A 27,745-nucleotide genomic window follows, 5' to 3' on the forward strand; every position below is an offset into this window, starting at 1 on the left:
TTCAGTTGGACTCTGTCAGGTCACCTATACGGTGAACGTTTCAGGCAATGTCAGATGAGCCCAATGTTGCCTCAAACACACGGTCTGTGGACCAAAGGCGGGACACCAGAGGGTCCAGTCTGGCCTGTGACATGAGTGTACATGGAGTTGAGTCATTGTTGCATTTTTAATTGCAACAGCATTTCTCTGCATTTCGCACCAGGATATATTGGTTGAAATTGGAGTGATTTTGGAATTGTACTCATTTTGAAGATTTTACATTTTCATGCAGATATTTTATTTATTTGAACTAAAACATTAGGATTTGTGGATGTTTGTGTTGTTGTGCTGTCATTTCACTGGTCGGACCCATTCTCTTTTCTTCCTCAACTAAATTGAGTTTGACACAGCTGGATTCAAACCTGCAAACATGTATTTTTTTTTTAATGCATGCCACTTTTTTTTCCATATTTTTCAGGGAAATTCACATTTTTATGCTCTGCAGCTGGTGGTGAATAAAAGTGTCTGTGTCACAGTATGTCGAATATCGCTATTTTGAGAAAAAACATGGAGATAGGACTTTTGGACCGTTTTGCCAGCCCTAGTTGGATGATATCCTTCCACAATCTTTAAGCTCCACCCCTGTACCTGGCTGCTTTGAACCAACTTTTATGCTAATTTGCAGTTTTATTTGATCTCCACCTGATAATAATAAATGCAGTATTTGCTCTTCTCGCCCTGCTGTCAGTGTAGCAGCTCACTAGGGAAATAATCTGGCTCTTCAGCTGCTCACCGTCTCCGCTGACAGGTGCTAACTGTTTCTGTCTGAAGTGTGGAGCCGAGCAGGGAGCGAGCGAGCAGCTACCTTTTAAAGCTTTTCAACTAAAAAACAGCTGCCTGCTGCGAAGGAAAATAGCGCGATGAGAGCGATGAAAGTGGCCCGGAACGGGAAAGTGGTGGATTGGACCTGTAAACACTGAACTGAAACTGTCTGTGAAGCTCTAAAAAGCCAAGGAGAGCCTGCAGATGTGACTGATTGTTCGCTTTCAGTAAGTCTCGACAAAGATCTCCTCGCTTACTTTCACATATTATTGCATATTTATGTATAGAATACATAGAATCTCAAAGACAGCAGCATCTTTAGGACCTAAATGAAAATATATTGTTCATTAAAGAGAAGGAACATAAATTGGCCCCACTAATTAGACTCCTTCTTCCCTTTAATGAGATGCTGAAGTCTCATATTGAATGAGACCCACTTCGCAAAATCTCTCACAACAGACGAAGGAGGAGGGGAAGTGAGGCGACGGAGCAGGTGGTAGACATGAATGAGCAAATCCAATGAAAAATCATTCAAAACAGTAGTTCCTGCTCCTCCGCGCAGGAGGCACAATAGCGGCACGGAGCCATGCAATGATGTGCTCTTCTCATTTCTTTCTTGCCGCTTTCTGATAGACACAAAACCTTTGCAACCCAAAAAATGAACTGGAAGAAAAAAAAAATCTTCTAAATTAAGCAATAAGTAGCACACAGCGTACACCAAAGCAATGATGTGCTGTGCGCATTGAGTGGTACTGTACTATGATGCCACACTGACTTTGTAACCAAGGCAACGAACAACAGGCGCAGTGAATGGTCAGATTAGCTGGCGAAGTGTGAAGAGGGAGATTTTACATAAAGCTAAACAGCAAAGCTGCCTCGCATCAATACAGCCTATTAAAAACTGATATAAACCATTTCCCCTTGGTATATATTACACACAGCCTTTGTGGTATTATGTCAGGTCTGGCGGTTGCATAAACAAATGCTGCGGCTCCTGCTTGACAGGCAGATCTGGATATTGTGGAATAAATTGAGATTTTATGCAAAGTACAAATTCACAAAGGAATATTTAAACACGGTGCTCAAAGGCTGAAGGCATGTAGCTGCACACTGGAGATGAGCTAATCACAGACTTTATAGGAGAAGAGCTCGGTGGAGGTGGATGCCTCCATTAGCGACATGGATTCACACCTCAGTCATTCATCTCACCACCTCCCACTGCAGTGACCCCCTGTCACATGCTCTGAGTCACCTGGCTCCACGCCACTCCTCCCAGCTTGTTCTCGCGCCGTGTGTTACGTGAGCCTCTCTCACGCTCGCTCTCCTCTCATAGATTATAGACGCTGAGATTAACTGTATCACTGCCTAGACAAAGCAAGAAGAGAGAGGAAAGTATATTTAGGTACAGACTGCTACTATTGACTGGAGAAAGGGCTCAGAGATGGGCTTTTTTCGTTCACGTGGGAGGAAAAGAAGCCTGAGTCCAGCTTTGTGGTGGATAGTAGGTTTTTGTAGAGCAGCGAGCCTGCTCTTCCAGCCACGTTAACTCACACGAGAAAGGCCAGGCTTGTATCAAAGGGCCAAACCCCATGGGCTTTCAGTGTCATGACACCAATTTCCCAGTCCATATCTGTGATGTGGAATATCTTTACTGCACAGATTTCGCTGGCTGCGTCAGTTCAGGCTGGATTTGTTGTGCCGCCACAGTCGGATGCTATTTCTGCCAGTGTCATTGTCGTCACGAGGACAGAAGAAGAACCGCATGGCGCATATGGCATCAAACTTGCGCTAATAGCAAGAGACCACAACACCCGAACAAGCGGCATATGATGCAGAATCCACTCGTATCGTGCTGCTTCTGCCGACACTGCATGGATTGTTATCCTTTGAAACCACAGTTAAAAAAAAAAAGAACGCAACCTCTGGGTTCATTTAGCGCCTCCTTTGGGGCTTTTAAACACACCACATGACTGTTATTAGTGGTGTTTACCCTCTTTCAGTCCAAGTGTATATATCCAGAAACAGAGTCTAATAGCTGATAGTCTACAGGCGTGTTCATCGCTCCGTGAAGCAGAACTGAGAGACGGTGCGGCTTTGAACTAACTAACATCAGCATACAGACTTTCACTCTGCTCATTTACTGTGTTCCACTTTAGCTAATTGGCACTATGCTAACAGATGATTACGCTCATATGCTAAAAAAAAAACAAAAAAACACCAGAGATTGAGTGAAAACTGATATTTTGCGAGCAAGTCAGTAAAATTTGGTCATAAATACAAATAGTGTGGCGATTTATAATCTTTAGATGTTCACCATTATTGTTGGCATGTTGTGTTTTTATAACATTATATTTGACAGCTGGTGATGATGATTGTGACGGTGTCTGTGAAATTATGAAACTACTCAAAATCATGAAATCGTGAACAGGACACTCATGCCAGAGAGAAACACTGAACACAGGCGCTATCTTGCGCTGTACATTAAATATTAAACAGTATATTTTTGTTCCGCATAAGCTCATCCTTCAGCCTGCCTGTGCAGGAGAGAAAAGCTGAACTAAAACAGTTGTTTTCATGGGGAAGAAGCCAATTACCCCACAACCAAGAGGGGAATTGTTAAAATGACCAAACTGTTGAAGGGCAGAAGAAAAACTCATGCTTTATGCAGGAACGTGCAATGAACAGTTTATAACTTTATATACCGTGACCTATTTTGTTGTGCATTGTGCAAAACAAACAAAACATATAATATATGTTCCAAATAACTGTAATATTAATGAAACCGTGGCTGCGCACATAGCCTATATAAGCTGTTTAGTTCTGCATTTCCACAAAACCTTTTGAGAAGAGGAACATGCAGAAAGAAATGAGGCGCTGACAGCTCTGCTGCTCTTATAACGTCGTCTGTGTTTTTTTTTTCTATCAGATAATAATCAGCTGAAGAGATGTGCACTGATTCACAACTCTTCAGTTTTTTTTCCAAGTGCATATGAAGCGTTTGAGAGACAAAAATATTTCAGTTCAGTTTTTTTCCTGCTTCGAGGCACGTCTTCCCCTCAGAATTACAAGTTCTAAATAAAGTTTCTTCTTCTCACTTTGATGGCGCTTCACATAAAAGTTTTGAAAGAGGACAACCGTGACATAGAGATATTATAACTATACATGATCAATAGTGGATAAAATATAGAAAATGACTGTGATTTGGAGGTTGGGTCCTGCTGCTGTTCGTTTTGAAATGTGATCACGCTGTGGGTGTGAAACATGCGTGAACGCTTTCAGCATTTTAAGCACTGGCTTAAATGCAAACAAGATTTTTCTTCTTCTTCTTCTTCTTGTTCGGCTCTGTGTGTGCGTATGTATGACAGGAAGAGATGCCAGCATGGGGATTGAGTTCTACTTGGCTCCTCTGAGGAGCAGGTGGGCCGTGCCGGTGAGCGGGCGGTGCTGCGAGTCCACCGGGACGATGGAGGCCGTGTGTCGGACGGCTCAGCTCGCCCTCCCAGGGTTAGGGTTTACGCATGTAGCCGCCCCGGTCTCACTAATTCCCCCCCACCCTCCATGGTGAACATGTCATCTCTTCCAGATACAGATCTCTTTACCCACATGACAGCGTTGTAACCATGGAGACTGCTAATCTGAACCTTCTAAGCTGCGGCGGAGTTGCTCGGTGTGCCAGCGCCGTTTGGATCTGCTTAAAGTCGTTCAGCCAGCGTCTCCAACATCTGTTTACCTGCACACATCCAGAAATACAGCTGCTCCATTTTACTGTCATTTGCGGAGCAGCTAGGCATTCAGTGCGAGCTGGCTTCTCCTGCTAAGCACGCGGCGGTGACACCATCCTAATTTTCATGAGCGTTCTGTCAGGAGAGATTACGCCTTACCCTCATCCCGCAGGGGTTTCTCCCCCAGAGAGGAGTAGCTTGTAATGTGATGAGGCTGAGGGAAAATATTGCAGAACGGCCTCACTTTCCATGTTTATTTTATTCTTTTGTGGGAATGCTAGGTGTAGATGAAAAACTTGCTGTGTTAAGTCTCATAAATTTGCACCGATGATGAGTATTGATCACAGACAGTAGCAGCCAGGTTGCAGCTCAAGGCTTCGCCAGCATGAAAGTAATCAGTCTCAAAGAAGGCTCAGATAGTGAATTAACCTCGTCTCAGTGCCCGTCCGAAATCATCAAGATATGCAGCATTTTAAAGACCTTTACAGACATCCCGGATATTTATGCCTGCAGCGCACACACCGTGTCTGATTCAATTAATGACTTTGCCACAATTTCCTAATGGCTCATTTGTACATGGCTGCTCGGGCCCCGCTGCCGTATTTTGTGATGATTGCTGAGGCAGATCAGCGAAGCTTGTCAACTTGCTTGAAGAAGAGGTGCTTTTCCTGCACCGGTTCAGGGTGGCGCCAGGGGAGGCTGTGGCTGTCAGATCAAGGTACTGTACTCTGGAGCACAGTTACAAATCCTGGCTGAGCCACATCCGTAGATTTGAACTGTGACGACAGACAATGCCTCCCTTCACCAGAACCCACAACATACGAACCACAGCATCGGCTTCAGTTTCACTGTTGCAGCTCTGTTTATAATAGAATGTCTCTCTTACATTGAGTTTTCCAATAAATTTTTCATTGATAAGTTCCATTTTTTTTCGGTGTGTTGTTCTTAATTACAGCTAAATGTAGTGACTGTATCAGCTGTTGTCGAAACTTTCAGACTGTTAACAAAGCGTGTCAAGCTCCAGGATACACACTCACTCTCCCACACAGCATTATTGTTTAAGCAAGCCCACTCATTTTCTTTGGCTAATTAACCTTATTCCAAACAGTGCTGTCTAGTAATGAGTTTCCTTCTCTTTGTTGTTCAGGAGAACAGTTTATCTTCTTTCACACTGTGTGGTATTAGATGTCTTACCATATCTTACAAGATTTAATAACACTCAGACTGACAGTAATGTAAGTGACTGTATGACTAGGTACACTGAAATTCCAGGACTTTGATGAATTAATTTCACTGATAGTGATCAATGATTGCTGACACCATTATGAGCCATTTATTTAGCATAAATAAATACATAAAATCAAAGTGTTATACTGACCGAAATCACACAAATGTCATGATTTATGGCTTTAAAATGTGTCTAAATGGTACATATTGGTTCACTTCTTGTTGTCTGTTCAGATTCAGTACTACTGTCGTGCAATACAATACAAGGTATTATTTGCAACAAACACTGATGAAAAGGCTCTCAGTGCATCTACTGTCACTTGTTTGATGAGTCTTATGCCTTAATTGTTTCTCGGATTTTGTTGATCTTGCACACTAACAGGGAGCAAGAGGCACTTCTCCAGGGTAAAGGGTCACAAATGACATCAGTGCACTTCATGCAGGAGATTGCATGAGAAGCTTCAAGCAGTGTCGTTTCATCATCATTTGTACAAATGTTGAAAATCCTGCACGGGCACCCTCTATTTCAATGTGTCACACCACTATGTTTCGTGTGATCGTCACACGTTCATCATTATTAGTGTGGAAGAAATGAGGGGATCATGTTGTTACCAGCAGTGGGGCCACACTCCTGCCCGTACAAACAGGATGTAATTGGTCTCAGAGAAAGTTATTATTCAAGGTTTTTGTGCTTGATGCATTTTCTTAAATCTGGGTGGTGCGATTATTTCCAAATTATAGCAGATATTGAGCTGATGCCACTTGGCTGAGCTCTTTTTTTTATCAACACGAACAGTAGAGCGAATCCAAACACTGGTGGAATCTCATCCTTGATCAGTCATATATATGTAAGTTTACCAGGTGTAATGGACTTTTAAGATGTCCATTGGGTTAAGATGAATTAGAAGTTACTGTGTTACACTGATCTGCTTTTAGTTGTATTTTTATTGGGCAGCTTGGTAGTTAAGTGATTCAAGTGATCACAACTTCTCGCACCTCCTTTCTCGACAATTAAGCGAGTTTGGATCGACAAACCCTGAAGTATGGGCTCTGGACCTGGAGAGGAAATCCATGCTAGGTCTGCTGGAGATACTCTGGAAATTGACGCAGGGAAGGCTAATGGGGGAATAGTTGTGAATGGAGGCAACATCCTAAGAAACTGTGACTGTCTTTCCTGCTCTCTTCTTCTCATGTCCCTGATGGCTGAACTCCCTTCAGGGTCGTCAGGCATGGAGAGAGAAGGCAGGACAGAAAATCTGTTTTACATCACTTGCTATGTTACCGTCTCACCGCCCCGAGCAGTTCGGCTGTTCACCGTAGCTTCTGGATATAGCTTCCACTGACGTCTGACATGATCACTGTCAGGTTCACCTGGTTCACTTCAGAATAAAGTGGTATCAAAGATGGAAGTATGAATGATTCCGGCAGGCGAACTCGTGTTCTGGTTTAACGTCAAAGCTCTTTGAGGTTATCAGATTTGGAGCAAGTAACTAAAATTCACAGGCTAATTAATCTGTTAGCTTCTGCCTGTGAAATAAAAGCAATTGCAAGTTAAGACAAATGAGCTCTGGTGGCAGACAATGAGGATGTGTTGATTCTTAAAGAGAGGTCAGAAAGTATGACCACAATGAGGCAACAGCTCCAGTTAATGGTTTGTAGTGTTCAGACTTGTCTGTAAGGCTTTCAGTAAACACAAGGCTGTAATAGAGCTCAGTATAAACGTGCACATCTCCTCATCTCCACACTTTTTGTGGTAAATATTTAATGTTAGATTCATAAAAAAACATTTCACTGTCTGTAACAGACTTAATATCTCATTCCTACAACTGTGCGGTACATATTCATTATTAACTGTGCCACAGCCTTAAAAAAAAAAAACAGCAGACAGCCATCGAACTAACTCACATGAACGGATACAATATCCTTGTTCCATTTTCTAGACTTTTCTCCAAAGCAGCAAGTGTTAGAGAGCGGCTTCTCTTTGATTTCACACCAAGCCCTCAGACAACAACAGCTCTGCAGCAGTCCAACCTATCAGCTTCCATCCCCTCCAAGAACCTCGTACCTCACTTCTAACGGGAGGCGGCGTGACGCCGCGGCCATGAAGTCTCCCAGTGCTGTCCAGCTTTATTCTGCTCTCTATAAATGAAAGAGAATATAAATGTGAACGTTTTCTTAAAATCTGGGAATGGTCCGAAAGGCAAAAGAACCTGAAACTGAGTGACTCTTGAAGGCAAGAGGTCTGCGTTTTAGGCGTGATCGTTACCGCCTGATTGGTTGTCATCTGGTACACAGCATTGTGGGGGATTTAAAGGCAGTTTCCAGGTGAAAAAAATAAAAGAAAAAAAGTGGAGTGATCCAGGTCCATTCTGCACATATGAGTTTGCTCTGCCTTTGCACAACAACATTTAAACTTCCACTGCGGCATTCTGCTTTTGCTGACTCACAGTTTTTTGCTGAATACCAGAATGTCTTCCACCAAAGCTCAGTTTACTGCCGTTCGACACACATCCATCCAGCCATAATGCTGGCTTAGCATGAAATTATTGTCCCTGCTTTGTCATATATTATTGGTAGATTACTCTCTCAGATGTATACTTCAAGCAAATCTCACTATTTAATCTTGTACATGATATATTTTTGATATTTTTCATTAAAAATAGAGGCCATTTTGCGTCCCGTGCAGATTTGGGTTAATTAATTAGCACAACACATCACAGAGAATGAATGTTAACCATGCAGATGCCCACATCTTTATCAAACAAGACTTGCCTTTCAGCAGTGTATTCATCATCGGGTTTCAGCTGCGCCGGGCTTCAGAAAGAAGCCGCCAGAACTGCTTTGTTTTAAACATCAGGCTGTGGTTGCAGCAGCCTCAGTCCCCCCTCTGTCAAAGGCATTTTCGTGCTCTGAACTTCCTATTTTCAGTTCAGCGAAATGATATAAGCGGGGGTAAAAAGAAACCTCCACTCCCAGTTGGAGAATAGAGCTCTTCAAACTGAATGAGAAGAGAGAATAAAAGATGGAGCGAGCATGCTCCACAGCGATGGAGCAGAAACTAATGAGAGCATTAGACACAAACTATTTACTTTACACAGATGAAAGGAAAACAAAACAGATTGTCTTGGAGGACAAGGGGTATGGTGCTGGAAATAATTTGCTTTAGTGTTAAAATTAAGGGAAATTTTGTTGCTGTCGCGCTCGGAGTGTTTTTTGCGAGGACCACATAAGTCTTTCAGAGATAAGGACGTCGTGTTCGATAGCGGCAGTGATAACTCCATTGTTATTTTTGGTTCAGACTGACTGTTCTCAACAACTAAATGACCGATCACTAAGGGTTTACAGACTTTCCCTGGCAGTGGATTTCAGTGACGTTTTATCCAACCTTAGTAAAGTCTATATGAAATCACTCAATGTGTTGATCACCAGAATATCTGTACAGCAGGTGTCAGGCTCCCATGTCTATTTTCTATTGAGATGAAATGTCTTTTCAGATGGATTTCTAGTTTGTTTGACTTTTCTTGGTGCTCAGCCTTACAGTGGTACTCAAATTGCTCTTTCATAAGCAGTATGTATAAGAAATAAGTCTGAGGGATTTCTGGATTTTGTGACCCCATCATTGGATAAAAACTCCAAAAAACATTCTTGAAAAACCACCTTTTTCCCATTGCTTCTCAATGCAGTCAGAAAAGACTGATTAACTGTTTAACTTCATGATTGTTGTGTTATCTCACTACTCCTCTGTTTGTGTATTGTAATTGTATTGTATCCCTCTCATGTTTGGGAAATCATATGCAAAAAGAAGTATTTTCTCATCTGCAGTGAGTTGAAGCTTCTCCTGTGAAACAACAGATGTTTTATTAGTGATGCACTGAGTGCAGTTGTTGTACCTGGTAGATTTATGGCTTTGCTCTGGAGCATTTTTTGTTGTTCAAGTTAGACTTTATTTTGCTTTTAGTGCAGTCACTTCTAATTAAATGTTTTACCGATGATATTTCTACGCGCAGAGACACAGTTTATTAGTTTTTTTTAGAGGAGAGGCTCCTTTGCTGCTTGTGACTTTGTCTGCCTGTTGTTGGTTTGTTTGTCCTCTTACTGAATCTCCTTGTTAAACTTTACAAAAACTAAAGTATCAATAGGCGTAATTCATGGAAGCTATTCCCAAATGGTGGGGAATAAAAACACTCGTCTGTTCACCACACCACTCAAGCTTCAGTCCCAAAATAATGTTTTAATGCTTGATTATCAGCAGCACCAGTGTTGAATAGTCAGTGGCATGTAGAAGCTTCAGGTCCGAAAAACTCCATTACTGCCTTTAGATCCTCCTAAACACTACACAGGATGTTCAAGGCATTTTGTTGAGTATGCATTTATTCACTAAAAGGCGTGAGTGCAAGTTCAATCGCTTTGAGCTCACTTGAAAAACAGAACTTCGGCTTTTTTTAAACCTTGCCTTTCCACACATTCAATTTATCATTCTGAGTCATAAAACCATAATTCCAAGCAAACACTTCGCTAATTTTCTAAGGTTTTCAACACCTGCATGTTTACCTCAGTTTGTTCTGCTTACACATTTTCTGTCTTTTCATTGACTTGTTTTATGCAGGATGCAGCTAAAGATTCAGCAAAGGTTTTGAATTTGTTGAGAAATAAGGACATTGGACATCAGCTGGAACACACTGGAGTTTGTAAAGGAGGGAAAGTTGAGATTTTAGCTTCGGTGAAACTCTTAGAAGCAGATTTTGGTAATGGATGGGATTTAGAGTGGAGGTGGTCATCTCTGCAGGTGATAGAGGCAAAGACAGGGCAAAAGGTGTGTCAGGCTGGTCAGAGATGATCAAACTTTTCATTTCGGTTTAGCTGCTCTTAAACACAGAGGGGGATAAAATGCTAATATTACCACAATCTTTTCATCTGAAATTTCTCTCAGCGGATCAACGTGCACCTCTCGAACAAATGTCTATGTCTTGTGAATAGCAGAAAACACCATTAAAATGTAGGTGACTGCAGTGAATTTAATGCTCTGCCTAACAATGTCTTATTACATAATGCTCGATGTGATTGTAAAATGTCATGGATGTGAGTGCGGACAGCATGTTGGACAGTATGGCCTGAAGTTGTCTTCCGCTGCGGTTCAGCTGCAGTCGACTCGATGTTTGCCACAGGAAATAGTTCATCCCATCCTGTGTGAGGCTCACGCTGCAGTGTGTGGAATTGTTTGCTTTGAAATGTTATCAATTTAGTCTCCTGTCATTTTCACTAATGGGCTTCCTTCAATTTACTGCTTATAATTTGTGTCTTTTTCCTCTATCAATTTCACAGTCAGCAGTCTGAAGGGACTTTCAATTAGCGTGAGCTTGACATTAAACCAGAGCCGGCTGTATTTATTCCTGCCTTTAGATGATAATTTGTCATGTAATGTCGATTTTATGCATGGCAATTAAAGTTGCTGTCCACTGAAGCAGCATGGAGGAACTGAAAGCTAATGACATTGGCTTGGGAAAGACTTGGGGGTGGGGGGTGATAACTGGGGCTCAGCGTGTAAACAAGAAACAATATTTTCTTCAGTGTAGTTAAAGACCATCTGACCAATGTCAGAATTCAGAGACTCACAACGAAAGTCTCATCCGGCAAAGCTCCGACAAACTAAAATTATTGCCGCTTGATTCGCTCGAATACCTAACAGAAGAGCTTCAGGGATTCTGTGCTCATGAATGGACACATCAGTACTTCACACAGTATGGGATTAGACGAAAACCAAATGCTTTTAGAGCACACAAGCTTTTCTTTGTTGTTGTCTGTCAGCATCGACATAAAATCCTTTAAGGAACCTTTAAGGAAACAACACTTAGCATAATAGTAATATTACACAAACGCAAAATGTGCACACATTGGCACACATTCCTGATATGTGACTTCAGAATGCTATATATATACTCTATACACACACATATACTACGGTCACACTCGATCAGGCCTCTGGTGGCGTTTGAGACTTGCATCTCCGTGTTTCTCTCACATCCTGCTTTCATTATACACTCTTTGATTTAGACTCTCTAATGGTAGATACAAGTAGTGCCCTCCGCCCCCCCCTGCATTGTAATACGCTACCCTCCAACCCCAGACTCTCCTGCATCGGGCTACAAGTGACACAAAGGTACAGGAGTTTTGACAGTAGAGACATTTCCCGGGATAAATTTAGAAACGGTGGCCGTATCCATTGCAAATAGAAGAGGACACAAATGCTCATTGTACAGTTTTCCTATATGGATTCACACTGTAATGCACACGTGCGCGTGTGCTTTCAGGCGTGCGCTCGTATCTACACTTACGTGCAGCGTTCTCCCTCAGGATGGATTGTCTACATCTGTTTCATCAAAACAAGCTGGCGCTGTTCTCAAACAGTCCCTCCACGGGGAAAGCACTCGTGAGCCATCTTACCTGAGGAGTAATGTGCTGTATGTAAGGATAACAGGTAATCTACGGTACGCTGAAGCGTCCTCGGGCTGCCGCATCAGAGGTCAACGGTGGCCATGATTATTTTGGGTGAGCTGTATTTTCAAACACTGCTGGGTATACAGTACATGTCAGAGAGATTTTTATGCTGTTCTGATTGTTTAAGCACCCAGATATGTCATGAATACCATTTCATGCCACATTTAATGCCATATGAACACAACTCCACCACACTGTAAATGTCTGAATTTGTCCAAATGACTCTCATTGTCGACTACAGTCAGTTTATCTTTTTTCTTTCTTTTTTTTTTTTTTGAAAAAGTCATTTTTAGCCACATGTAGAGGACAGAAAGGTTCAGGCTTTTAGATATTGCGGTGACATTAAGAAGCTCACCCTTAACTGTGAAATGACTGAAACAACACAACACATCTTTTTGGGTGAATGAACTGAATTGAATCTACTTTCTGAAATGATTTCACTACTCAGGAAGTGAAAATGCACGGATACACTCAATGCATTTGCCAGTCTGTGTCAAACACATGCAAAAACAAGACAATTGGAAACAAAATATCAAAAAGTAGGTGAATGAGAAGGATGTTGAATAATTTATCTGGAATGAAAGGGTAAAATTAGGCCTAAAGTGATAATATAAAGTGCCAGTAATGTCATTCAATTCACTGTTCATCTTGGGCATCCGGACATTTTCTGTGCCACTTTATTCAATTTCAGTCTATATTTGAAGGCAGGATGCATCCAACGTCCTGGACAGACCTCCAGTCCACCACAGGACACACACAGCGGCACAAGAATTCATCTATTCAAACAAATAAGTGGCATCAATTAACCTAAAGTGCATGTTTTTGGACCTGATCCATCTGCAAGTGGAAGCACCTGGATACGAACCGCGCATGCAGGGCGAAGATGCAACTTCCGTACTGAAAAACCTTAAACATTTAGAAGAATTGTTACACTTTGATGCAAATATGAAAAAAACATGGAATAATTAATACCAAGTTTTTTTTTAATAGAGTTAGATTTCCAGAAATGAAGCTTTAAATTTCCACCTTCAGGACTTCTTCAAACTATATATTTTCAGATGCACTTTCTGTCCTGAGAGTTTTTGAAACTCAGTTCCAGTTATTGATCACAGTGACACATCTTGCGCTTCGTGTTGCCTTGATTGATTGATGTGTCTTACATTAGATATAAGCAGCGGCTTAAATATGTGAATTGAACGTAGCCAGCTTGTGTAGTTTTTTCACTCTTGCCTCATAGAGAGTATATTCCTGGCTTGGTAGCCTTTCTCTGCCAGGTTTGGAGGGTGAGATGTTTTCCTTGTGTGCACATGAGAGACTGTGTGTCTGTGTGTGTGTGTGTGTGTGTGTGTGTGTGTGTGTGTGTGTGTGTGATGGACTGCTGATCTCTCCAGGGTGTAACACGCATCCACCAATAGTTCACTGGTATTGGTTAAACCCCCCCTGTGACCCTGAACTGGATAAAGCAGAGGACAAAAGATAGATGGTATTGTTGTATTTAGTGGAAATGCTGGTTTGGTGAGTAGGCTTGAGTAGACAATTTCTTTTTCAAACCTAGAGGTAGATTACACTTGGAAATGAGCACATTGTGGGCAAAATGATTTAAATCACATCCCGAAAGTCTCCATACAGCAGATTTTGAATGCAGGGAATGAAACCTTTCCCCTGGGCAAACCGTGTACATCCCACAACCGCTATTCAAACACTAATCGCAGCGTCAGCTTATCCAGCTCGAATCACTTTTAATAATTGATGTAACCAAACCACAGACATCTAATATTCACAGTGTCTTTATGACTTACAGAGATAAAAAATACAGCAAAGGACCGTCTAAATCAGTTTTGCTGTGTAGCGAGTGAGGTTTTTCTGCAGGTGTACGATACCGCAGGTCTGTGGTTATCTGCTCCACAACCGTTTCTCTTTTGGGACAGACATGAGATGAATGCATGTTGTGCTGGCAGCACTAAAAACACACTGGAGACAGGTGCAGTTTGAGGCTTTCATGGACAGTCATGTACGCTTGTGTTCCAGGTTTTAAATCACTTCTAGTCAGAAGTCTGCAGAAACTGACTCAGGCTTTTTTTGCCAAAAAGTGGGTACTCTGTGCCAAGAGGAACAAAAAGCGGCCAAGGCATGTAGCTGTGGTGTTAGTCAGCCCTGAGACGGCGGCTGCAGTGCAAGTAAGCTCTGTTTGCTGCAAATTCTGAATACCTCAAAACTGAAATGATACATTTTCCATACTCTTAATGTGTAAGGATGTGACTGGACTGTGTAGAAGGGCAATCAGAGGAGCTGTGCAAAAGATATAGGCAGATGTGTAAGTGCTACAAATTCATTTTATGTTTCTTTCTTCACTCTGTTTCCAGAAGGATCTTCTCCCGTCACAGCCTTAATTCACTCCTGCCTTTAACTTTTGTACAGCACTCACCTATATATTGAATTTTTTTCCTTCATGTGACAGACCCCTGCTGTCTCACCTCTCTCTTGAAAGCTGTTAGAAGGAAGGCAGAGGGAAGCAAACAGTGAAGTGGGTGCGACTCAGCTTTTCTCCAGCTCGCTGGGCTGGTTGAGAAGCCGCTGCAGTGTTTTGTCATTCAGAGAAGAATGCGGCGATATGAGTCACATGTGGGGCTTCGTTTTGAATGAATTGACAACGCGTCGTTCTTTAAATATGACAGCATGATGAGGGCCCGTGGCCTCGAATAAGGGCTCGTAAAGCCCCCATTCCTCTTTGATGCTTGGCAAATAAGTCAGAGGTGTCCTGGATTCCTGAGAGATTTGCTGAGTGTGTGATTGACGCCGATGCCGATGAGCAGGGTAGTGTGCTGAATGAGGATTAGATGAAGGTTGAGGGGGGAAAAAACTGGTATGTACTTATTACAGCACTGCCACAGCTGCCACACTTCTGCTCATAACACACTCTTAAGCAAGCGCCCTGGGATTTAGCCGTTCCTCGATGCTAGAAAGACACAAACCACAGGTCCGGAGAGACACGCTGTAGAAACAGAGACTGCGTGCCATGAATAATTAATTCAATTGTGTATGCACCCACTTGAAAAAAAAAAAGGAAAAAATAAAACTTTGCCAGTATCTTTATTATGATTCATATACGCTGATGATTGATGCAGCTTTCCACCTCTTTATGTGTTTCCTATCTGGTGTTATCACCGTCCCCCCCGCCTCCCCTCGCTATAGAGTCCTCTGGTCCACGCGCCTCTGTTAGCCCTGCAAAGGTTGAAATAGCAAACCTGCTACTGTATGCTGCATCGCAACTTTAATTAGTGTGGTATAAAAGCCCCAGAGACGGCAGCATGCAAACTTTTATGTCAACATTTCCCCGGAGCTATTTCCCCTTAAAGTCAAATGTAAAAAGATATAATTCTTCTGAGGTGCAGTAATGAGGCAGAGTGATAATGTTACTGAATGTTGTTTCCTCTTCCCCAGCGACTTCCTGAGAAGTGTTTCCATGAACACACTGAGCCATAGTTCCTCCCGGTTTCCATGCATACGTGATTACACTGAAATATTGTGGATTGTATCGTGCACTGCAAAAATAATTGGGGGTCTATATTGGGTTCTCAATTTTAACCAATAATATCAAGTACTTGAGGGCAATCATGAGGCGCGGAGCTATTGTTTTGGCCGTGCTAATAAAGGCGCGTTCAGGGTCCCATACGGACAGATTTAGATTTATTGCATAACATCAATGTTCCTCCATGAGTCCGCTGTCCTTTCAGTACCTCTCGGCTTTAACGGCTTTGCTTCATACATGAAAGTTCCCTCAGAACGGGGCTCCTTTGACATTAAGAGCATTTCACTGTTACCGTACAGATTACATGTGTTTTTGCTTGTCAGTGTCATACAGAGTCACATTGTGTATGAAAACGCATAAGATGAGTCATGTTGCTTCTGGCAGTTCAACAAAGTTGGATGAAGAGTTTCCAGAATATGATGAATAGATGGACATCCGTTGGCTTTGTGCTGCGTTTTCTTCAAACCTGCTCACCCTCTTCACCTTCTTTTATGCCCACACTTGATTTCAAAAGATTCAGCTCACGTCTGTGCTGCTTTGATGCCCTCAAAGTCCCTGTGTTATTCTTCCTATAAAACTTCACACCTACAAATTAATTCAGTGTTTTGACACCTCTGCTATCTAGCATTTCCCACAGGATCAATCTCAATGTGTCAGATATGATTTGCGATCACCACTCAGACCACAAATGGGACCTTGGAGTTTATCTCACCTCTGAAATCAGCCATTAGTGTGGCCGAACTCTTGCTCTCTGTTTAATGTAATCATTGTGATTCTGGAGAAGTCTGTGGATCAGGGGAATGCCTTTCCCAAAATATCTTTTTCTTCCTTTTGACTTTTAAGATGAAATGATAAAACAAATTAGTGGAGCTTAAAAGTATCCTGACTGACAAGCTTTAGACTGAATTTCTTGAAATTGCAAGAGACACAAAATCCTAAAATAAACTTTAAAACAAAATCACAAGTCTAACAGTTGCAGACTTGCGTCTCAGGTGATCTGAACGGAAGTGTCGAGTTCTAAAGACAGATGGGAACAGGCGCCAGTACGTATTCATGTGTCTTCACTCAGGCTACTTCCCATGGTGCAATTGATCGGTTATGTTTGGTAGTGAGAACAACATGCGTCTTCATGGCGCTCATGACGGTGCAACCGAAAAATACGTCATGCGCCGTCTCAGCCGGTGGTGAGTTTCTTAGGTGGGGCGCTTCATCATCATCATTCTTCAATTTCAGCCCATATTCTGAGTGTTAACTTACAGTGTGTTTATAAACCAGGCAGCGGTGGACGGTATAAGCTTCGCCCTGAGCAGCAGACGTTAAACAGCACCGGTTGGTGGAATCGTTCCTAAAACCCACCTCCCTGGAGAGTTTTCCAGCGCTCCAAACTGTTAGCTGCTCTTTCATTACAAATTATTTGCAGGAAATGAAGCACACACATCATTAGTTTAATATTATTTATTATTAGTTTTGTTAATGTTTTTTCGTAATTGTCAAGTTTTCTCTTGCCTGCAGTCCTTTGAGGGACTGTTGTCTCACACTTTGAAGCCCAGGATTAAAGATTATAATGAGGATTTGTAGGTTGATTGCATGTAAACAAACTTGTGTTGGATTTGTTCATACTGTATGTGGAACTGTCTTTACAGTCACTGAACTCCAGTGGGTAGCCGGAGCATCTGGTGTGTGAATGTGACAAACATTGTAAACTGCTTTAGGTCCTGTTGATTCAGTAGAAAAGTGCTCTTTATAAGTAAAATTCATTGATATGAAGTTTCTTGGGAGATACACTTTAAAGAGAGAAGTCTGACAAAGCCAAGACTGTCCTGAAGTAACTGAAATCTGACTGAAGCTTCAAGTGAACTGCAGCCCAGGTTATATTTATAGTTTCCATTAGATGTTCCCTGGTTCAGGAAAGTCGAAAATACAGGCGTTCAGTTGACTTGCTGCAGTTCAACACGGACCTGTTTGTTATCACCTTCCTCTCGTTATGTTTCCTTGGAGCACAAATTATTTGCTCTGTTTACAAACAATGTCAACTCTGTGCACAGGAATAGAGACGGGGTGACGTCCTCCTCACTCCGGTCTGTATTGAGACTTACAGGACTGATGCCTCGCCGATCCGCGCTGACCTTATCTTGTCTTTTCAGCCGAAGGCAAAGTGCTATCGCAGTCTCTCGGCGAGTCCCAGGAGATCAGCAGGGATGAAAGAAAATGAATGTCAAGGATGTTTATTTCCTAATAGCTGGAGAGGTGCTCCTCGTGGGACCGATTCTCCAACCAATTTCCAGGACCAGAGAGATGGGAGATGAAGGCGCGATGATATTTGAGGTGGCTGAGCTGAGCCTTGCCTAAACAGAAGTTTGTCCAAAACACTCCAAAGTGGAGTCTGCTTCCAGGGAGTCGACTCAGAACTGTGCTGCGAGGTACAGCTGCAAGTATTTACCAATTAATGATTTTATTTCCTTCATACGTTTACTGGGAAAATACTAACAAATAGCCCTCATTATTCAGAATTGTGAGGACAGTGGTGCAATAAATATGAAGGTTCTTTCTATGAAAACTCACATCTGAAAGTCTTAAGATATATATTTATGAAGCTTTTCTGGAAGGAGGAGACATTAACAGATGTCTGTCTTCATTTTAATGATCTAATCTGTGCTAAATAAGTAGATCCGGTCATCTTCCAAATCCTCAGCTTTTGCTTATCAAAGTGCAAAGTATATGGCGGATGGTTCAAACAGACTTGACTTGGTTTCCTCATGAATTTTCAGAGTGATTTACAAAATTCGGAAATAAAACCTTAGTTTAATTCCAGGTTTAAATTCTATTTTGACAAATATAATGAGATGATTTTATCGTTTATTATCATTTTTTTGACATCATCTTGAGTTTGTCAGTCATACAGCTACTTTCTGATGGAATAGAATAAAATAGAAATACTTTCTGTATTATACATTTATTTCATTGTCTAAAGGAATAAATTTGCCCACACAACACTTGGAGAAAATTAAAATGAACATATTTTAGCAATAATAACCTAGCAAACATTATTGCTCTATAAAGCAATATTGCTTTGTCCTGGAAGTGGCAGGATAGTGGTGTAAAGATGGACATGGAGCCCCGCTGATCAATAAGTGCGCTGTTAACAAAAAATAAAGCGCATTTCTCTAAGTGTGTTTAATGTTCGTCGGGTGAACATTAGTCTGTGTGAAATACAGTTTCTGCATAACTGTGGGGGCTTAGCGCCGCTCGGGTGCACATCAGTAAATCTGTAATGGGCTGGAGTCAGCACCAGTGTGAAGCACGGAGAGTGATCTTTACCCTGCAGCCTTATTTAGTGGCTGTTGAGCCAGAGGGATAGCGAGGAGCGAGTGTGAGAAAGAGCGACAGAGAGAGAGAGAGAGAGAGAGAGGTGAAATGATTTCTTAAAACAAGGAAACACTTCTTGATCTCCGAGGAATTCTGTCGTGGGATTAGTGCAAACAGCTGCTCCCTCACATACGTTGGCTTACCACAGCAAACAGCTCCTTCCCTGAGGCGTAACCCAACATTATGCCACAGTGGCAGGTAAAATAATCCCCTTTACCGCCGCTTTAGAGAGGCTTGACAGAGTGTGCTTTTAGCTGCATTTAGCCAAGCCCTACAAGAGCTTCGCATTGATTTCAGCAGACACACACAAAAAAAAAAAACCTATCTTTTTCTCATTGCCTCAGCAGGCTGGAGGAAGCACGGATCCCGCCTAATAAGCCCCAGAGCTTTATCTTTATGTATCTCCTGTTAAGGTAAATCATCACAATTTTCTCACTAACGGAGCAGAGTGTCCTAAACTAGCCTCTGCTGGCAGACAAGCATCGCCAGCCTCTCGCCGACGCTCCCAAATGTCAGATAACACTCAGAGCAAGAGGTGATAACGCGGCAATGTTGATCCAGATAGGATGTGAAACACTCCGTTAAAATGATCTGATCACAAAGTTTTATGATAATTACATCGTAAAAAAAAAAAAAAAAGGTTTTACAAATGTGTATTGTATTTTACCATCCATCCAATGTTCTTCTGTGCCCTTTGGATGACTGCCGGAGCCAATCCCAGCTGAGTCTAACCTCACAGGTCTGGCTCAGGATGTTGGTATTAACTCAGAGGCCAACGCTAAATCCAACCATCCCAACTCCACAGAAAGGCCTCAGTCTTTAATCCCAATGGTTAACAGGAACGTCGCACCAATTCATAAATGTTTTGGTTTTTAGGCAGGGGGAGGCTGGAGCCTGGCAAAAGATGGCTGTTCATTATTAAAAGCATATTGTGGACTGTGGAAGAAAACTAAAGTACCCGGAGCATGAATGCACATTGAGAACATTTCTACTCCACACAGAAAGGCCCTAAAGCCAGAAATCACACCTGGAATAGGCTCATTGTGAGATGGGAGGGCTGATCACTGCTTCTGAGAGCCGTCCAGCAGTCAGACTATTTCATACTCTCCTAGTTTAAATGAATTTGGAAGGTTTACTCATTTGGATTTGTGGGTTGATGTTACCTTTAGCTGCTCGTTTAACTTGGTGAATTCCAAATAAATCTGAAATGCTCTTACTTTTCTCTCTTGTTGTTTTTGTTCTTTCACAGTGCTTCAGCACTCTCGTGTGCTGTTTCAGCTACACTCTGAATTTAACAGTTTTGCAGCATATTTTATTCCTGACATGATTCCAAGAGCTTCACTCTGTCTGCCAAACCTACTCAAAACTCTCTCCCTCCACACTAACGTCCCTGAAGAGCTTCACTTTCTTCTGCTCAGCAAAACTTCAACAAGCCAGCGCTTCGACCACGGAGACACATGTTGAGTGTATTAGGAGCGAGCAGAGAGACGCAGGGTCAGGAAAGGTCGGGCTGGGACGAGGAGAGGAAGTTCAGGGAGCGCTCTGTTCTCTCTCTGGTTTTGATTGGAGTCGGTTCTGCAGTGAACAGATTGCCCTCCTTGCACATTACGCCATACCTCTCATGCTGGCTGCGCTCATTTACATGTGGACATCCATCACCCAGACTGTCAGCGCAGATGGCTGTTGTTGTGTGGCGAGGAGAAAAATATATTTTCTGCACTACATTCATCTTCAGGACTTTTTGCTGTGCAGTTGTTTTTCAGCCACGTCCCTGCTTTACATTTACAGTTTTACATATTGAACATTCACGACTGTCCCAGACGAGTCGGCGCGGCGGCATCGCCGTGCTGCTCCACTCTGTGGGGAGCTTCTAGTGTTTTTTTATGAATGGAAACGCTGGAAAGCTCTTCAAGTCCTGAATTGTAACTGTTGTCTTTTGTAATTAATTGAATTGTTGCATAGAAATATGAATACTTAGTTGATAAAAACTGTATTGCGTATTTTTATTTTAAGGATATTGCAACATGAAAATGTGCAACAGTGTTTTACCAACAATAACATCAAATGATTTTGCTTTTTAACACCACCGTTCTCTTTACAAAGCAGCAGATAAAGTTGTTTTATTTCCCACTGTCACTGCCAGGATATTCATGTTTTATTTAGTTTGTTACAGCAAAACAAGTTACCTCAGACTCCACTTAATGGGCAATAAATTAATTGTTTGCGTTAAAAAAATTATCCTGGGTTAACTTGCACAGAACCTAGGAATTGTAAAAAAGCTGCTTTGTCTCTTGTTCTCGAAAGATAATTTATTCTTTAGTGTATAAAAAAAAAACATGAAATGGACCTTATTAGTGCTCTCATCTTTACAGGTTAAAACAGTCATCCATCAGTCTTGATGCCTGGCCGGACAGTCGCCCTCCCGGGCGGAATCAGATCGCACTGATTGAACACAGGATTGATGTCGGTCGTGGGAATATTCTTGAATTGACTGCAGTCTGGGGGCTACCGTGTGGAGTTTGCATGTTCCTCTAATGCTCACAGTTACTGTGGTTCCCCCCATCAGTTGGATCTGACTCTAAGCTGTCTGTAGACACACTGAATGTGTTTGTTTCTGTCTCTTTCTCCCATGGTGGACTTGATACATTATCAGGCTGAATCCTACCATCATCAAACAGTCTGCTGGCATTGAACTGAGCACCAAAGACCCAAATATGCTTCTTTTATGGAAGTAAAATTGGTACAAACGTCATGCTTTCATGTCTACATGCGTTCTGTACTATCGGCGATGCAAGGCGATGCAGTCTCATAGATTTACTTGTATCCATGCATTCAGGGATCAGCGTTTCTGTTGTCTTCCAAGTGAAGTTGTTTTCTTTGACTGTTTGCACAAGAGCTGTACCATGCAGCGGCTCCACCGTCATCAGTGCTGTTTCTCCGTTTACCACGCATGTGAAAGCTCCCTGGAAACACACCGAATTACACACATAATGAACGCAAACAAGGAACCCATGGCTCAGTCCTCATTCGGCTGTATATTTAGTGTCTCGAATGTGGAAAACATGGCCAGAGAAGATGGAAGGATGGACACACTTGTTGTGATGATCTCTTATGATGACAACTTCATTGCTTTTTTTATTGGCAGAATAATCACAGTTTGAAAAATGTGTTTAGTTTTTCTTGTGTGGAATCAGAGGATCACAGGATGAACATTATCAGGATTTGCATCGACTCTCTGATTTAAACCTACTGTTTGTACCAATGGAGTTTTTATTTATTTATTTATTTATTTTATTTAATTTGACACAGTTTCTTCATGTACATCATTTAGAGCAACGTTGCAGTTCAATAAGCATGACACTTTTATGGAGCTATTGGAATCAAATGTCTTAATTTATTGGTTATTTAACACACTAAATAGGTCGAAAATATCCTCTCCCATTGTGCCTATAAATGGCTTTTTAATTGTGTTTCCAGAAGATTTACTACAGCTTGCTACGCAGGATATTGATACTGAGGGATCAAATTACATGTGCCAAGATAAATGGTTTCATCCATACTGGTGCGGTGGATCAAATATAGCAGGCGCAGGAAAAGGCTGCAGCGGCACAAGAAAGTGTGACGGTCCCTAATTAAAACTTTTCATCTGGCCGGGTGTTGCATCACAGCAGCATTTATCACGTTTCCCCGTGTTTGCAGTGGTCTTACTGTGGCTGTTTGACTGAGCTGGAAAGAGCAGCTGCATTACATTCAGACTCGGGGAACAAAAGTCTGTACGTTAAATATGATTAAACGCTGGAGCTTTTGTTGTTGTTGCATTATGCAAAACTGCAAATAAAAATAAAGTGACAGTTGAATCCAGTTTTGTATTGGATTCTGCTCCAGCTGATGCACATTTTTAGTCTCTTGAGTGGATTCTGCAGTTTTGTGTTTGGAGTTTGTATATGGAGCTCATTAAGATTTAGCTATCTGTAGGTTTCATCTATTCCTGTTCTGTTTTTTTCTACTAGTGTTAGCTGTGTATATTTGAGAAGTGTTGTCTGCGTGAGGCACTTTTTTATGAATTCCATACATTTCTATTCCCTCGTGAATACACTGTGACTACATACTTTAACATATTTTATCTTCTGTTCTGTAACTATTAAAATGTTAACCCCCCCAAACAAAAAACAATATTATTATTTTTTTTATTAATCTGACAATGAAGCAAATAAAGCACAGGCTGTGGAGGAAGTGAAGCCTGGATGAATGCAGACAAAATATTTTACTGTGCTGCAGGGTTTTTTTTATACCTGCTCTAATTGCTGTGGCTGCTTTCTGTGTTTGTTCACGTGTCGCTGATGTTGGATGGAAAAATTGTTGTGTGGAGCTCTGCAGATGCAGGTCGATAGATCTTTCTGAGTTTTGCTGTGCACACTGAGGATGGTGAAATCTAAGAACTGCAGTTGCAATCTGTCACGTTTTAATTTCAATCCAGACTTTCAGTCCAACATTTGGGCTGAACATCCACATCCTCTTGCACAGTTGTGTTACTTTCGTAATACACTTCCATCTTGTTTTGTGTGAGTGCTTCAGACTGTCTGGAAGCACAAAAAAGATCTCCAATTTTTCCTCTTTAAACACAAAAATCGCTTCACTGCATATGAAACCACTGATTCTTTCTTTTTAAAAAATGCATAGAGGATTCAAGTTCCACTTTGTGCCATTAGAGAGGCTGCACAGCAATTAGGTGTTGGAGTGCAGATGCAAAACTTTGTGAAGCACTTTATTCCTCTTGGAGTCTGGGGTACTCAGCCTGTAATTGCCTGCTCCCTCTCCTGATTGGAAATGCTTCACTTGTTGCTGTGGCTGCCTCCGGCTGCTCTCTGACCCCTCCGGGTGATAATGTTTCAACCACAGAAAGTACAGGTGCACCCCTCCGGACTTGGGCTGTTATAAGACGGTAGCGCCGGGGCCGAGGCTGAGCAGCAGATATCTCTGTGGCTTTCAGACTTTATTAATGCAAGAGGAGGAAGCCGAGATCTATTACGGTTTCGTGAAACAACCTGCTGCACTGATGCCGCCTCTGGTGGCTCTTTAACTCTCGCACTTTTGAAAGGCTTCCTCAGCATTACATGAGTAATCTTTTATGACTGAGGGAAGGACACACTTTTGCCAAGTCATCAACCAGTGTGATATTATGGCGCAGTGCGAGGCGAAACTGAGGAAATAATCATCAGTTAGGAGGGATGCCGTCTCTGTCTTTCCAATAATTTCACTCCGTCCCTCTTTTCTCTCTCTCCATCTGTCTCTGTCGCCACAGGTCAGGACCGGCCATGCCGTTTGGCTGTATAACAATCGGGGAAAAGAAGGATTATCACAATCCTTCTGACGTGACGGATAAATATGATCTGGGTCAGATCGTTAAATCGTGAGTACCTCGATGGCCGCTCGCATTAACCGACATCCTCAGCAAACCTTCTGAATGTTAAACCACAACTGAAGTGTCGCCCGTCGTCTCTTCCAGGGAGGAGTTCTGCGAGATATTCAGGGCCAAGGACAAAACCACAATGAAAATGTACACGTGTAAAAAGTTCCTGAAGAAGGACGGGAGGAAAGTCCGCAAAGCTGCCAAAAATGAGATCCTCATCCTGAAGATGTGAGTTTCCCAACAAAGTTTTTGTTTTCACATCTTTTTCTTCAAAGCGTTGTCAGCTCGGTGTCAACAGATAAAATGGAAAAGTCAAAATAATCACTATTAACTCAGTGAATCACACACTGTTTAAGGAAGCCTTGTTTATCCCAGACACGTCTTTTTAAACCTTAATTTTCTCCCTGATTACACACATTTGCAGTAAAGTTCATATCAAATAACCTGAGTTTTGTTTAAGAATGAGTCACGTATAGCTGGTGAAGCCATCAGCAAATAAAGAGGAAGCTTTGATTTCTTTATGCAAATCAATTTAAAACATCTCATGCTTCTGAAATTAGACTGAGACCATCTCAGTAACTTTGGCCTGTTCTGCTTCCACCTTTAAGATCCAATTTGATCCAATATGGGCGACTGGGAATTACAAAGTTTCAGGTGTAATTACAGTGAAAGAGGAGTGTAGACGTTTTGTGTCCAGAACATTTACATAAATTTAATGATAGAGAGAAAGAGACAGAATGGGTTGTATTTTGTGAGTCCTTAACAAGGCAATTAAGCTTTTTTTGTTGGGAAAACACATTAAAAAATGTTCCATTTTCTTACCGAGCATATAAAACCTTGGCTGGAGGAGATCCTTAATGGTGTGCAGGAACTGTCAAAGTCGTGATAGTGGCAATACTCCAGCCTGTGGGCTCATTATATACAAAAGAATCCCCAAAAAGTTTCGGATTAAGGATTGCGGGTAAAATAATTCTATTGGGATGCAAAAATGACTCAAATGATGCATGTGGTTGTAGAAAAGGACCCAAAACACTGAAGAACAGCATTAATATCTACTCTTCTGTCATATTGTATACTGTCCCATGAAGCACTGCCTTTTCGTTTGGTTACTACATGCATATATTAATAAAAAACCCCTGTGAGGGGGGTTGCACACAATTTATATTTGCTAATGTGTTAAATGAGCTTGGAGCAAAAGGCGAAAGCAATTTAGAATTAAAAATACAGCTGAAGTCCATTGTGGCCCTTTTTGAACAGTTTATAAATTATGAAGGAAAGAAGCATTTCTAACAACTTTCTTGAGGATTTCTCAGCAAAATACCAGCTTTTCTGCAGGATAAAGTTTGACTCTGAGCACAGACAGCTCAGTAATTTTCATTTGCCTTAATGCTCACATGGATGCATCGTATCATATGAATGTGGGCTCTGGAGGGGCAGATAAACATGTAGATCTCGCGACTGAAGGAACTCGATGAAATCGATTCTGTCCTGCAATTTCAGTACTGTCTCTCCCCTCCTCTGCCTCTGACTGCTGCAGCTTGCCGTTCATGAGCATTAAAGCCGATCTTTACATTTTCCCTGTGGCTGACCGAGTGATTCAGACACTGACTGATATTTGACTCGTAGCATTATGCCTTGGCTGTGATGTCTGACTCTCCCCAGGGTGAAGCATCCCAACATTCTACAACTGGTGGACGTCTTCGAGACCAAAAAGGAATACTTCCTCTTCCTTGAACTGTGAGTTCAGATGTCTGACGAGCCGGGGGGAATGGCCCTCTGCTCGTCTTTGCCGTAGCGTTTGCCTGCACCGCATATGATTACACCATCATGAGAAATGAGCGGCTGCAGCTCAAGGCCCTGCAGATATGAGAACAGCTCTGAGCTCCACTCATTTGGTATTCAGATACGATGCCCTGCTTGCTTATTCGTTTTAATCAGCATGTGTTCTTGGGGAATTTGGTGCTTTTCCACAGAGATGCTAAATGGAAGATACTTGTCTCCTGCTTTGATGACACTTGGGTTTTATAGGTTGAGGGGAATTGTGGTTAGAAAATGCAGTCATTCACCAGAAACAGAGGAAACATCAACAAGGAAATCATGTTCATCTCGTCTTTGAATGACAGCAGTTTATTATAGACATATATTGCGGGGCACATTGTTCCCTCCAGTTCTTCAAACAGTGAAGGCAGCGGTTGACATTTTCCAAAGGAACTAAAGGCGGACGCCTGAAAGCTTTCAATTTCTTGACTTTCAGCAGCAAACATGTCACACACTATTGTTTCTCCTGCCCTACAGGGCAACAGGCAGAGAGGTGTTTGACTGGATCCTGGATCAAGGGTACTACTCAGAGCGAGACACCAGCAACGTGGTGCGCCAAGTCTTGGAGGCTGTCGCCTACCTCCACTCCCTGCACATCGTTCACAGAAACCTCAAGGTAACAGTGTGCAGGTTTGACTATTTAGGTGAATGAAGGTTGTCTGTGAAAGTCACGATTACAGGTCCCAGTGTGAATTCACCAACACAAGAAATTACTTCCTATTTAGCATCAATGATTTTCACCCACTTTTCCCCTTTTGTCACTTTACAAATTACAGTAGCATGTGATCTGGATTATCCCACGCTGTGTGATTCATTGATAACTGCCTATTATCATCATTGCTAAATGCGTCAGTCTGAAGAACTCAGCTATTTCTTTCAATGGTTCACGGTTGAAGCAGATTTTGCTGCTGCTTCATTTGTACAACTGTTTTAGTTTTTTTTTAAACAGCCACATTTGTGTCACAACCATCACATTTAATCTAATGGTGTTTAAATACGAACGTCTGAATCCACCACATCAGAGCAGCGTCATGCTGGGAAGCCACTCACTCCGTAATTAAACTTTTACATGTTTTAGGTCTCCTCGCTGCTTTTGTTAGAAAATTATCCCAGCGAGCTTTTGCCACATAAAAGACCGCGTTGCCGAATGCTCTGTCGCTGTGATGTGTCACTCTCTGCAGCTGGAGAATTTGGTTTACTACAACCGCCTGAAGCACTCTAAAATAGTCATCAGTGACTTCCATCTCGCCAAGCTGGAGAACGGACTCATCAAAGACCCCTGTGGGACACCGGAGTATCTGGGTGAGAATACTGAATTCACCACGGGGCAGATTAGGACTGTTGTTTGCCATTTCCATGCTATAAATGAGGCTTTTG

General features: G+C 42.0%; 1 protein-coding gene across 1 annotated transcript in view; it reads left to right on the forward strand.

Moving 5' to 3' along the window:
- LOC115387990 (caM kinase-like vesicle-associated protein) overlaps positions 1–27,745 on the forward strand; it is a 38,405-nt gene that overhangs the window by 8,695 nt on the left and 1,965 nt on the right. The window contains exons 2-6 of the mRNA XM_030090904.1: positions 24,443–24,550; positions 24,647–24,778; positions 26,213–26,287; positions 26,846–26,984; positions 27,550–27,670. Coding sequence (XP_029946764.1) covers positions 24,456–24,550; positions 24,647–24,778; positions 26,213–26,287; positions 26,846–26,984; positions 27,550–27,670 — 562 coding nt within the window. The 5' untranslated portion in view covers positions 24,443–24,455. The remainder of the gene's footprint in view (positions 1–24,442; positions 24,551–24,646; positions 24,779–26,212; positions 26,288–26,845; positions 26,985–27,549; positions 27,671–27,745) is intronic.

The sequence above is a fragment of the Salarias fasciatus genome, chromosome 5 (assembly GCF_902148845.1).
Source record: "Salarias fasciatus chromosome 5, fSalaFa1.1, whole genome shotgun sequence".
Classification (NCBI taxonomy): Eukaryota; Metazoa; Chordata; class Actinopteri; order Blenniiformes; family Blenniidae; genus Salarias; species Salarias fasciatus.